The sequence below is a fragment of the Camelina sativa genome, chromosome 2, assembly GCF_000633955.1.
Source record: "Camelina sativa cultivar DH55 chromosome 2, Cs, whole genome shotgun sequence".
NCBI lineage: Eukaryota > Viridiplantae > Streptophyta > Magnoliopsida > Brassicales > Brassicaceae > Camelina > Camelina sativa.
In genome coordinates, this window is record NC_025686.1 from 542897 (window position 1) to 555963 (window position 13067).

The window sequence follows — 13067 nt, forward strand, 5'->3', positions numbered from 1 at the left end:
TCCAACTTCAAAGCAAGTTTTCTTCTTAGATTTTTCAAAGACTTCAGAATTCTGAAACATACGCTATGTGATGATTTTTGCAGAAACCAAACAAAAGCGCATGGAAACGATTCAACGGTTTGAAACATTGGCTAACATTAGTCCTTTCACTTTGAACGAATGGGCCTCAATGGACGAAGAATCTTGCATGGAAGGAGGACAAGTGGCAGATATCAAATATGATGATGATGATGATGATGATGAGAACTATGATACTGTTGATGGAGAGAGACTGAAGATGAAGACGCAGATGAGATTGAAGAGAAGGCAGCACAGCTATGGAACCGGGTCAAAGAAAGACATGCAATTTGGATTCACGAAGACCATCTGTCTGATAATGGACTACTTCAGAGATGAATTGATGCAAAGGACAAACTCGTTCCAGGAAACTCAACACTTTGAGGACCAATTGGTGAGCGAGGCAAAAGGATGCAGGTTACAGGGAAAGAGAGAAGCAGAGCTCGAACGCGGAACATGTGAGCAGAGGAGACAAGCATGTGCTAGAGAAGTTGAAAGACGAGGCTGGGATCAGAAGCGGATGAAGGAGGAGCACGAAGAGGTTGCCGCGCAAATTAAGGATGGAATCTTCAGCCTCTTAATGGATGAAACTTTAACTGCGCTTTACCAATGCCGATTCCAGTCACCTGAACATGACAAAACGCAACATCATCATCGATGCTTAAGTTACTACTCGCCAGAATGAATCAGACACAAACAAGATTCTAAAGCATAAGTTGTATCACTAGAAGGAAGACACGTGCGAATGAAGGATTAAAGAAGAAGGAGCACGTGACTAAACTTGGAATATAAACTCTGTAATTGTCAATTTGTAGAGCTTATGCATTGTTTGTTGTATGTTGAGTCACGTATGTGTCGCCTATCACCTTCAATGACGTTACCCTAGTCTCCGACGCTTTAGAATAGGATCTTTGCGACTCCTCTTCTCCTAAAGCTATATACAAAACACAGGACACGATGTAGTAACCTTCACAGAACCAGGACATCACTACTTCATCAGCTCAAATCAAGCTCAATGCACTTTGGGACAGAAGTCGTGTATCTGCATAACACAGCTCAAAGGTAGTTTTTTTTTTTTTTCCAGCAAATCGACTGCACCAGCTGACATGTTTGGGAATCTAGCAGCAAAGCTCTGTCTCGGGTACTGTGGAAGCTGTCTAACGTACCTTCTTGCGTTGTCACTCCTTAAGAACCCCAAGCTTGAGTCATCAGGCGATCCTATAAGCTGTTTTTCCAGAGATTTATCAATAGATGCGGACGATACCAAGAAGAAACACTAGTAGTGATGTTATGGATAAAACATATTAAACTAGAGATTACCTCAGTGATGAGTCTAAGCTGATGAACATAATCTTTACCAGGAAACAAGGGCTCTCGTGTCATTGTTTCACCGAGTATACAACCGACAGACCAAATATCGATTGCTGCAGTGTATTCTGAGCAATTAAGAAGCAACTCTGGAGCTTGGTACCACCGTGTAACAACATACTCAGTCATGAAGTCTGTCTCGGATTTGGTCCTTGCAAGCCCGAAATCCCCAAGCTTTAGATCACAGTTTGCATTCAGGAGCAGATTGCTGGGTTTTAGATCTCGATGCAGTACATTAGCTGAATGAACGTACTTGAGCCCACGCAGCAACTGATACAGAAAGAACTACAAGCAAAAAAAAAATGGAAACTAGTTACTAAACACCAACAATCCAAACTTCCAAAAAACACACAAACCAAATAAAAAGGAACAAACATAACAAGCAATACTGACTATAACTGTTGTTTGACCAATATTATTTCCTCAGATGCACTAAAATCACAATAGAATATGGATGGCTCTAGCTTCCCGACCCAAGTAACGTCTAAACTAGAAATAGAAGATTCATCTGCAAGATGGTAACTGATAGGTTTCAAAGTAAGAAGCAGAGTGAGGATGAAGTGGTGCCAGCTAGGCGATCAAGTCGGACACATAAGCCTAACAGCAAGTACTTGGATTGACGAAGTCTTGCTGCTTCTTTGTTTCAGTTTCGCAAATAAGAGACGTGGTCTTCCTTGATCGAAGGATCACATTCTCCACTTTCTATTTCCTGTTTTGTAGGAGTTAGTAACTCCACTTTCTGTTTCAGTTATTTGCTTCCTTGTATTCGTTTGTCTATTTAATCAATGAAAAAAACCAAAAATAGGTAGTCTAAACTACCAATCAAATCTCTTGTGTTCTGTTTTACAATCTCTTGGCTTTGAAGAGGGACCAACGTATCAAGTTGGTATCAGAGCGGTTTTCTTTTTTTTTTTTTTCATCTTCATCCATTTTCACCATTTCACCATTGCAAGAACAACTAAAAATTCACGACGTAGATNATGGAAACTAGTTACTAAACACCAACAATCCAAACTTCCAAAAAACACACAAACCAAATAAAAAGGAACAAACATAACAAGCAATACTGACTATAACTGTTGTTTGACCAATATTATTTCCTCAGATGCACTAAAATCACAATAGAATATGGATGGCTCTAGCTTCCCGACCCAAGTAACGTCTAAACTAGAAATAGAAGATTCATCTGCAAGATGGTAACTGATAGGTTTCAAAGTAAGAAGCAGAGTGAGGATGAAGTGGTGCCAGCTAGGCGATCAAGTCGGACACATAAGCCTAACAGCAAGTACTTGGATTGACGAAGTCTTGCTGCTTCTTTGTTTCAGTTTCGCAAATAAGAGACGTGGTCTTCCTTGATCGAAGGATCACATTCTCCACTTTCTATTTCCTGTTTTGTAGGAGTTAGTAACTCCACTTTCTGTTTCAGTTATTTGCTTCCTTGTATTCGTTTGTCTATTTAATCAATGAAAAAAACCAAAAATAGGTAGTCTAAACTACCAATCAAATCTCTTGTGTTCTGTTTTACAATCTCTTGGCTTTGAAGAGGGACCAACGTATCAAGTTGGTATCAGAGCGGTTTTCTTTTTTTTTTTTTTCATCTTCATCCATTTTCACCATTTCACCATTGCAAGAACAACTAAAAATTCACGACGTAGATTGGAATTGACTCCACCAACCAGGGACGAGTCAATGGCCAAGGAGAAGGAGAGGATCGACACTATTGAAACAAACATTGGTTCAGTTACGGAGGATGTACGCGCGATCAACACTGGACGATGACAAATTTCGGCTCATGGAGAAGTCTCTTCATCAGTCCATGGAGGAATCGTTTGACCGAATGTTGGATGTTATGAAGACGATGATGCATACTCAAGGAGGAGGAACGGGGTCTGTCAGAAACCGTCAATCCAAAGCACCTCCGCCGTATGGAGAACAACAAAATCTCGCCATCGTACCCACACAAAACAGGGGTGTGAAGCTGGAGTTTCCGAGATTCAACGGCGGTGACCCGACGGAATGGGTGAGCAAGGCGAAACAGTATTTTGCCTATCACGATATGGCCCGGGATCAGAGGGTGAGCTTTGCGTCGTACCACTTGACGGAGGAAGCGAACCTCTGGTGGCAGGCAAAATCAAAAGCAATTGGTTTACCCGATCGACAGACTCCATGGGAGCGGTTCGAAGTGGAGCTATGGACTCGATTTGGGCCTCTGGATGGTGAGGATTTCGATGAAGCACTGTGTCACATCCAGCAGAAGGGTTCCTTATTGGAGTTCCAACGGGAGTTTGAGCGGTTGCAGAACAAGGTGGAGGGCTGGACGGAGAAGGCTTTGGTGGGAGCGTTTATGGGGGGGTTACACAAATCAATTTCGAGCGGCATAAGGATCTTCAAGCCTAAGACCTTGCTGGAGGTCATCAACTATGCGAGATTGAGAGACGACCAGTTACAACACGAAAAACGGTGGAACAACCCTCGCATCATGGCACCACCACCGGCGTATACAGTGAGTCATCCTCGCGGGGAGATCTAAGTCTACGCCACCACGAAAATTAAGTTGGGAGGAGCTGAAGAAAAAGCGCAGTTTGGGATTATGCTTTAGCTGCGACGATAAATTTTTTCTGGGGCACAAATGCAAGCAACCGCAACTGTTCATCATGGAGAGTGAAGCTGATGGGGAAGAGGTCGCGGTTGAGACCATGGAGGAGGTCGACCAGTCCCCGGAGATCACACTACACGCCTTAACTGGTTGGGATGCGCCGACAACCATTCGTCTTCGAGCAGACATCGGCAAACACCACCTGCTCGCCTTGGTCGACAGTGGCTCGACCCATAACTTCATCAGCCTGAAAGCGGCACAACGGCTCCGATTGAAGTTTACGCCAACACCATCGTTTCGGGTTCGTGTGGCTAACGGGGAACCTTTGACATGTGCCGGCAAGTTCGATGAGGTTCTGGTTCAGATCGGCGAGGCGGCATTCACGGTGACCTTGCACGCACTACCATTGGTGGGCCTCGACCTAGTCTTAGGAGTTAAATGGCTTGAAACTCTAGGCCCAACAGTTTGTGACTGGAAGGCCTGTACCATACAAATCGAGTGGGCCGGACAGACTCACACTTTGACTGGGCTTCAACACGGATTGATCCAAGCCACTGATACTAACGACATCGTCAAAGAAGCTCGCCAAGGCCAAACTCTGTTCGCGATCTGTCTTTCTGACGTGAATCCGACGCTGCTACCGGTCGAACCTGAGATGCAAGCTCTCATACAAGAATTCGATACACTCTTTCACACACCCGATGAGTTACCACCACGACGTGCGATCGAGCATCGGATCCCACTCAAGGAAGGTAACGACCCAATCAATGTCCGACCGTATCGTTATGCGTATTTTCAGAAGGAGGAGATTGAGAAGCAAGTCTCGGAGATGCTCAAATCCGGAATCATTCGTCAGAGTTGCAGTCCGTTCTCGTCACCGGTTCTGCTGGTCAAGAAAAAGGATGGGTCGTGGCGTTTTTGCACAGACTACCGAGCACTCAACGCAGCTACCATAAAGGACCGCGTCCCCATTCCAACTGTTGAGGACATGCTCGACGAACTGCACGGAGTGGCATTCTTTACAAAGCTTGACCTCACTGCGGGATATCACCAGGTGCGAATGCATCCCTCCGACATCCACAAGACAGCATTCCGCACACACAACGGTCATTACGAGTACCTCGTCATGCCCTTTGGTCTATGCAACGCACCATCTACGTTCCAAGCTCTGATGAACGAGATTTTTCGTCCGTTGATGCGCAAGTCGGTGTTGGTTTTTTTTACGACATCCTCGTTTATAGCCCGACATGGGAGTCGCACCTTCAACATGTTCGTGAGGTTTTCAGTCTCCTCCAACACCATGGCTTGTCGGTAAAGTTTAAAAAATGTGATTTCGGTAAGCGGGAGCTGGAGTACTTGGGTCATATCATCTCCACTACAGGCGTCAAGGTGGATCAGTCCAAGGTGCAAGCGATGTTAGACTGGCCAGTTCCCACCACGGTGACGGAGCTGCGTGGATTTTTGGGCCTTACCGGCTACTATCGCAAATTTGTGCGAGACTATGGTCTCATTGCAAGGCCACTTACCAACCTCCTACGCAAAGGCCAGTTCACTTGGGGGTCGGAAGCAGAGGATGCTTTCCTGAAGCTGAAAACAGCAATGACGACGACACCAACTCTCGCACTGCCCGACTTTACTCAACCCTTCGTGATACAGACAGACGCCTCTGGTGATGGTATTGGTGCGGTTTTAACTCAAAACGATCAACCTATTGCCTTCATGAGCAGGTCACTGGGCGTGTCAAAGAAGGCATGGTCCACATACGCTAGGGAGATGTTGGCTATCCTCATCGCAATACGGACTTGGCGGCCATACCTATTGGGTCGACGCTTTACAATCCAAACAGATCAGAGAAGTCTCCGTTACATGTTGGAACAGCGTATCCTCACACCAGAACAGCAGAAGTCGATGGGCAAGCTGGTGGGGTACGGTTATGAGATAGTGTACCGTCCAGGCAAAACCAACGCGGCGGCTGATGCATTGTCTCGTTTACCGGAGAGCCCCACATTACAGGCCATTTCGGTTCCATATGCGTCTATCTGGGCGACTCTGCGTGATTTGGCAAAAACGGATCCGTACTTGGTTCGTATTGGGCAACGGTAACCGCCAAGCCTGGTCAGCCATACAGTTGGCGAGAAGGGTTGTTATGCTACAATAACCGAGTGGTTATTCCACCCACATCACCGCTTATTAGCCAACTCCTCCATGAGCATCATGATACACCACAAGGGGGCCACTCTTGCGTGCTCCGCACGTTTAAGCGTCTCTCTCGCCAGTTTTATTGGCCTGGTATGCACAAGACGATCGTGGAGTATGTGAGTCGGTGTGACACTTGCCAGCGTGCTAAGTCTCAGACCATGTCACCCGCTGGTCTTCTTCAACCCTTGCCGATACCATGCCAAGTGTGGGAGGATGTTTCCATGGACTTTGTGGATGGGTTGCCAACTTCCAACAAGTTCACGTCTATCCTTGTGGTCGTTGACAGGTTAAGTAAGTCTGCTCATTTGATTCCCTTGACTCATCCTTATACAGCTGCGAGTGTCGCCACAAAATTTGTTGCCAACATCATCAAACTCCACGCTCAATTCTCAGTGATCGGGATCCGGTTTTCTTGAGTAACTTTTGGAAGGAGTTCTGGAAGATTTCGGGCACCAAGCTGCGCATGTCCACCGCATACCATCCCCAAACAGATGACCAAACAGAGGTGGTTAATCGGTGTATTGAGCAGTTCCTTTGTTGCTTTGTTCAGCACCATCCGACGCAATGGAGTGGTCTACTTCCATGGGCAGAGTACTGGTACAACACGTCCTACCACTCTTCCACTGGTATGACACCGTTCGAGGCTCTTTACGGCCGCCCACCACCACAGCTGCCACGGTATGAACTCGGCTCTTCCTCCTTTGCTGAGATTGATGTTCAGATGCGAGAGAGAGATGAGGTTTTGGGTGAGCTGAAACGACATTTGGAGGCCGCTAATAACCGTATGCGACAGTCAGCCAACCGCAAACGTCGCGATGTTGAATTTCAAGTCGGCGACTGGGTCTTTCTGCGTCTGCAGCCTTACCGCCAACAGTCCGTGCTCCGCCGTTCTTGTCAAAAGCTCGCCAATCGCTATTTTGGTCCTTTTCAGGTGGAGCAACGTATTGGTATGGTCGCTTATCGCTTGAAGCTGCTGGAGGGTTCCCGGATTCACCCTGTGTTCCATGTTTCCTTGTTGAAGAAGTGGGTCGGAGAAGATGATCCAGTGGCGGTGGAACTTCCTCCACTTCGTGACAATGGCGTCTTTCATTTGGAGCCGGCGGAAGTTCTCTCTGTCCGCATGATTCAGATTGGGGCAAAGCGCAAACCCGAAGTGTTGATTCGTTGGCATCAGCTACCTATAGAGGAGGCGACGTGGGAAGACGCTACTCAGCTCCACGCAAGTTTTCCACATTTTTCGATGAACCTTGAGGACAAGGTTCTGTTGGAGGGCGGGAGTATTGATAGGTTTCAAAGTAAGAAGCAGAGTGAGGATGAAGTGGTGCCAGCTAGGCGATCAAGTCGGACACGTAAGCATAACAGCAAGTACTTGGATTGACGAAGTCTTGCTGCTTCTTTGTTTCAGTTTCGCAAATAAGAAACATGGTCTTCCTTGATCGAAGGATCACATTCTCCACTTTCTATTTCCTGTTTTGTAGGAATTAGTAACTCCACTTTCTGTTTCAGTTATTTGCTTCCTTGTATTCGTTTGTCTATTTAATCAATGAAAAAAACCAAAAATAGGTAGTCTAAACTACCAATCAAATCTCTTGTGTTCTGTTTTACAATCTCTTGGCTTTGAAGAGGGACCAACGTATCAGTAACATGAAGAATGAAGCATACCCGACAATGATCATCAGTCAACAGTTGGTTAGAACGTATAATCTGGTGGAGATCAGTGTCCATGAGCTCATAAACAATGTAAACATCATTAAAGTTCTCTCTCCGTGGTGGTCTTATTATATCCTTTACAGCAATAACCTGTCCAGTGAGTAAACCAATATATAAAGATTCACAACACACTAAAAATAGATACAAGGAAAAAAACAAACAGAGATCAAGTGAGTGGCGTACATTTTCATGATGAAGCTTAATCTCTCTCAAAGTTCTTTTAGCGTCGATAATGTTATCAAAAGCATTACCAATCTTCTTGATAGCAACCTCTTCTCCAGTCTCTGAGTTTATAGCAGCACTGATCATCAAACATTGAACCACAAGTTAAAATTAAAGATCATCGACATATACAAAGAAGAAACCCAGAAGAAGTTCACAATTCCACAGTTCAAATTGACAAGTTCCAAATTAGAGAAACCCTATTTTACAAAGTTCAAAATCAGAAAACCAATCGTTCCCAAATTGAAAAGAAGACTCACCAGACGATTCCGTAAGCGCCTCTACCGATCGGGCGAAGAGGAGGAACATATTTTCTGGAAACTTCGAAGAGATTGCCATAGACATTATATTGGACATAGCTACCACCATGAGTAGGCACCCCTTTGCTGCTCTGATCACCTGAACTGCCGAAACAACTCTCCGCCGACATCGGAATCCCCAAAGATAGAACCAACCCTAGATACACGCCACAGAGAAATTGAGGAGGAAGAGAGAGAGAGAGATAAGCTTGTAGCTTAAATCTGTAACAACCCGTCCCGTGGACCCCACTAGCCTCACTGCTAGCCGCCCAAACGGACCCCAAGCTGGCCCTGCAGGGCATCGATCGTAACCCGTCACTGTGGAAATCCACATCCACCAGTAGGTTATTGGTGCGCCAGGCGTTCCTCGAACCCTGGTCCCCACCTTTTAACAACCTTCCCACAGGACAAGCTATCACCAATTGAGTGCAGATCAATTGGTGGCAACTTGTCCTGTGGGAAGGTTGTTAAAGGGTGAGGACCAGGGTTCGAGGAACGCCTGGCGCACCAATAACCTACAGGTGGATGTGGATTTCCACAGTGACGGGTTACGATCGATGCCCTGCAGGGCCAGCTTGGGGTCCGTTTGGGCGGCTAGCAGTGAGGCTAGCGGACTAGCAGTGAAGCTAGTGGGGTCCACGGGACGGGTTGTTACAAAATCAATAAATTGAGTTGAGGAGAGATGGGTGGGTGTTGACATTTCTAACAGTCGACCTTTTTTATTCAACAGTGAAAGGTAGAAAAGGCTCCTCCACTCGGGCGACCCGTGAACCCTTTTCAAAACCGGGTTTTTCCTATTCTTCTTCTTTGGTTTTTTCCTTTGTTAAAGACTTAAAAGTCAAGTCAGTTTCAATTTGGTGTATTGGTATCTTAGTTAAGTTGGATATGAATTATATCCGATGATTGTTCTAAATTAATTAATTGATGCATGAATTTCATATAACCGTAGTAGACGTTAATGACTTCAAGCAGGGAATGTCATTGATATACAAGAATTTTAATAAGGGTCCGATTTTAGTGTTTTGAGTAGCTAGGTGTATAAGAATTTTAAATGGTCATTTTCTGCATTAATTAAAAATTCAAATTTCCTCTAAAAAACTAGATACACAATCATTTAAACCAAAAGAAAATCTTAAATCATACAGTAAGAATTAAATTTACATTAAAAAAATAATCCAATTGAAGTGATGTTGAACGATTTTTTTGTTCGGTTACAAGATGGGAATCACATTTTCAGATCAACAAAACATTATTTCATTACTATTAAATACTAAATAACTAAAGAAATGCAAATCAACTTACTTGCCCACTACAAATAGAGTAAGTAAGAGATCAATCTTATGATAAAATCCTTCAATTCTTAGTCTTGGACAAACTTTTAGTCACTGTACAAAACTTGCAATCGATTTGGAAAAACAACAACTTTGCATTGGAAAAACTTTTAGTCATCCCACATTGTTATATGGTAGCAAATAAACCTCGAGAAAATGCATGAGTCCAACAATCATTTCAAAATTTTCAAAAAAATAAATTTGTTTATTATAAAAAAGTTTAATAATATTACATTTGTTTTTGGTTTGGACATTTAATACCTCATTATTTTTTTCATTGCAATAAAAATACTTCAGTTATTTAATATCCAATGATTGTTCTAAATTAATTAATTGATGCATGAATTTCATATAATCGTAGTAGACGTTAGTAACTCCATGTGGGAATGTCCTTGATATACAAATTTTTTAATATGTGTCCGATTTTGTTTTGTTTTGTAATGCGAGGTGACTATAGAAAGAGAGAAGCTAAGTGGGGTGAAGGAAGAAGAAGATCGAGACTTTGGGGACACTAGGGTTGACTGACGGTTGCAATCAAAATATACTTATATACACATCACCAGGGCTTGCGTGCCGTTTATGCAGACGATAACAGAACAGCGTGCTGTTTTATGCAGAAAACAACAGAACGGTGTGCCGTTTTATGCATAAGATCAAAGTAATTGTCGTTGGTCCCGTATGTTCCCTCTATTAGTCTCTATGTTGTGATACCACATCAGACTATCTCAACTTATGGTTGATTAAATAAATAAGATTTCCATTAATTTAGTAAAACTAATAAAGAAATTAAATCAACTTTAGAACATTCTTTTTTTTTTCCAAGAGAAGAGGTGAATCAAAATTCTGAAAGGATTAAATCTTCGATTACTCTAGAAAAAGGAAATAAACAAAATAAAATCCTAAAAGGATTAGGAATGGTACTAAAGCATTATATAAACATTGATAGGGCAACGTTCTCTCTTCACAACTCATCATTCATCAACACAACACAGCACAACTCAACTTTCTCTTTGATTCAGCGAGTTCGAGATCTCATAAAGTTGGATTTGTTGAAGACAACTATATTATACCAATCAAAGTATTCATAGATTGTGGATTCTATAGACCCCATCCCTTTTCCATTATGCGATTGTGGATTCTATAGACCCCATCCCTTTTCCATTATGCGTGATGAAGTCCAACCGGAACACCATTCTGCCTAACTTGAAAAGAGTCAAATAAATAGCTTCGTATTCGTAATTACTGAAATGTAGGAGGTTGAGTTATCAATATTCAATAGTCGAATCACTTTTGTTTCGTTTTAAAAATGTCATTTTGCATTTGCATTTGCTATAACTGAACATCAAGGAAAGCAGTCAAAGCACCATAATTACATGTTTCTTCTATTCACAAATCAAGTCTTGACACTTCTAATCATCAATGCCAATGTCACTCCCAATTCTTCAGCATATTTCTTCCAGAGGCTCTCGAACAATGCGTCTCGAGCAGAGATCACAATCTTCGACAAGCTACGTGTTTCATTAGAGACAAGATCAAACCTTTCCGAAAGTTCTATCACTGACTTCTTCAAATGCTCCAACAACAACATATTAGGAACCGACCCTTCTTGTACCGCTGTGTTTAACTTCTTCACACTGGTTACAACAGCCTCGAGATCTTTAATAACCGTGAATCTGTCTGATAAGAGTGTGTTTTTGATCTCCGGGTTAACCTCGTTCTGCAATTCCATTAAAGCTTGTGCCCATGGAAGCTCCTCCATCTCCTTTGAAACTCTTAGATAGAATAGGTTCTTGGAAGAACCTGAAAACGCTGCAGCAAACACGCTGAATATGTATAAAGTCTTGACCTTTACACCGTATAGAGCTCGTAAGAGGACTTTAACTTTCACAGAGTGTTTCTTCTTAGCCTTCTTGGATATATGATGATGATGATGATCCATCGATTCAACAAGCTTACTCAAAACAGCTCCGCAGTGTTCGATTCTCGGGTTCTTGGAGACCATGTGCTGATTCCAACTGTCGATATACGATACCTGGAGTTCCTTTGTCTCGAGCTTACTAAAAGCAAACTTGAGCAATAGGTTTCCATGGTTGAGACGATCTAGCTCTGAGGTGAAGAAGGCGTTGCAGAGTTCAAGCAGCTTTAAGCTAACATCAGAGTAGATATAAATCAGATTTTCCTCCAAGTCCGATACAGAAAGCTCCAGATCCTTCACGAGTGTCCTGATACTCTTGTGTGTCTCGCAAAGAGACTCCATGGCTTGTATCATCCAAGAAACACTAACGATATCATTCTTATCTTTTGGTATAAGTTGTCTAATCGATACCGTCAAGTTTGTCTCGAAGTTATTCAACAGCGAGAGAAGCTTTGGCGATAATCCAGCATCGTTGCTCTTCTTAAACAGAATCTTTAACGGGTTTCTAAAGTGGAAGAACCGGAGAGAAGGATCTTGTTTACAAGTTTTGCTCATATTACCTGAACATGCAAAAAAGAAGAAACAGAGTTAGTAGTCTGAAACAGTGAACAAAAACACCAATAACATTGTTCTGAATCCTGATTTAAATATTGCCCATCAAGCTTGAATTCCATATAAGATCTTTTCAATAGCTGTAACACCAACAACGTTCAAATGAATAGACTTCAAGAATGCTCAGACAAAACATAACTTTCAGTAAACCAAACAAGAAGCAGGTCTTAAAAATCCGAATTCCAAAGATTGGTTAATTTCACATCTAAATTGACATTAAGAAAAAGTAGCAAACTCGCCGACAATTAACATGACCAACGATTTACTCACCTAAAGAGAGAGTCTCTTGGGCTATGTTACCGCTTACTTCAATGGGTGGGCTAATTCAACAACCGAAGATATGAAAGGAGAGAACAAAAGCAAAAAAAAACCTAATCTAACTTTGCAGAGAAAAGAACTCTAAAAGAAAGTATAAATAGGAGGACGGGTTTAGTGTTCTTACCGAGTAGAAGTAGATAATAGGGATTCGAAGAAATGTCGAAGAAACAAACGCAGAGACTTAAAAACGCGTTCTTATAGGAAGAAGGAATCAACTAAACGTGCCGTGTTCTGCAGATCAACGCAATCCAACAACAACTTTAACTCCCTTCCGCGTTGGTTTTGCTATTGCTAGTTGTAAAGGACTTGCTACGCGGCACTGACTACGAATACAGACAAACATATACAGTTAGGGATTTAGGATGTCTTAATTGTCACGCAGTTGTTGACATTTGTCACTATACCACTAATAAAAAAGCAAAAGTGGTAAGTGTGTTTAT

General features: G+C 42.8%; 2 protein-coding genes across 3 annotated transcripts; both read right to left on the bottom strand.

Moving 5' to 3' along the window:
- LOC104712306 (mitogen-activated protein kinase 4-like) lies at nucleotides 1009-8596 on the bottom strand. Its single transcript, XM_010429168.2, has 5 exons — nucleotides 8413-8596; nucleotides 8114-8231; nucleotides 7883-8020; nucleotides 1378-1710; nucleotides 1009-1282 (listed from the first exon to the last, which is right to left on the bottom strand). The coding sequence occupies exons 1-5, from the start codon at nucleotides 8580-8582 to the stop codon at nucleotides 1070-1072; spliced, it is 972 nt and encodes a 323-aa protein (XP_010427470.1). The 5' UTR covers nucleotides 8583-8596; the 3' UTR covers nucleotides 1009-1069.
- On the bottom strand, nucleotides 11045-12995 carry LOC104712312 (protein BPS1, chloroplastic-like). 2 transcript variants are annotated; one of them, XM_019233134.1, is made up of 3 exons: nucleotides 12752-12995; nucleotides 12580-12629; nucleotides 11045-12257 (listed from the first exon to the last, which is right to left on the bottom strand). In XM_019233134.1, the coding sequence occupies exon 3, from the start codon at nucleotides 12250-12252 to the stop codon at nucleotides 11176-11178; it is 1077 nt and encodes a 358-aa protein (XP_019088679.1). In that variant the 5' UTR covers nucleotides 12253-12257; nucleotides 12580-12629; nucleotides 12752-12995; the 3' UTR covers nucleotides 11045-11175. The 2 variants fall into 2 exon arrangements, with proteins under 2 accessions (XP_019088679.1, XP_010427492.1); XM_010429190.1 differs by lacking the exon at nucleotides 12580-12629.

Excerpts from the sequence above, each read along its gene's own strand:
- LOC104712306 (XM_010429168.2), bottom strand. The coding sequence starts at position 8,582 with ATGTCGGCGGAGAGTTGTTTCGGCAGTTCAGGTGATCAGAGCAGCAAA. Across the intron at positions 1,711-7,882 it reads TGACTGATGATCATTGTCGG|TTCTTTCTGTATCAGTTGCT; the intron begins GTATGCTTCATT and ends TTTTGCTTGTAG. Across the intron at positions 1,283-1,377 it reads AGCTTAGACTCATCACTGAG|CTTATAGGATCGCCTGATGA; the intron begins GTAATCTCTAGT and ends CTGGAAAAACAG.
- LOC104712312 (XM_010429190.1), bottom strand. The coding sequence starts at position 12,252 with ATGAGCAAAACTTGTAAACAAGATCCTTCTCTCCGGTTCTTCCACTTT.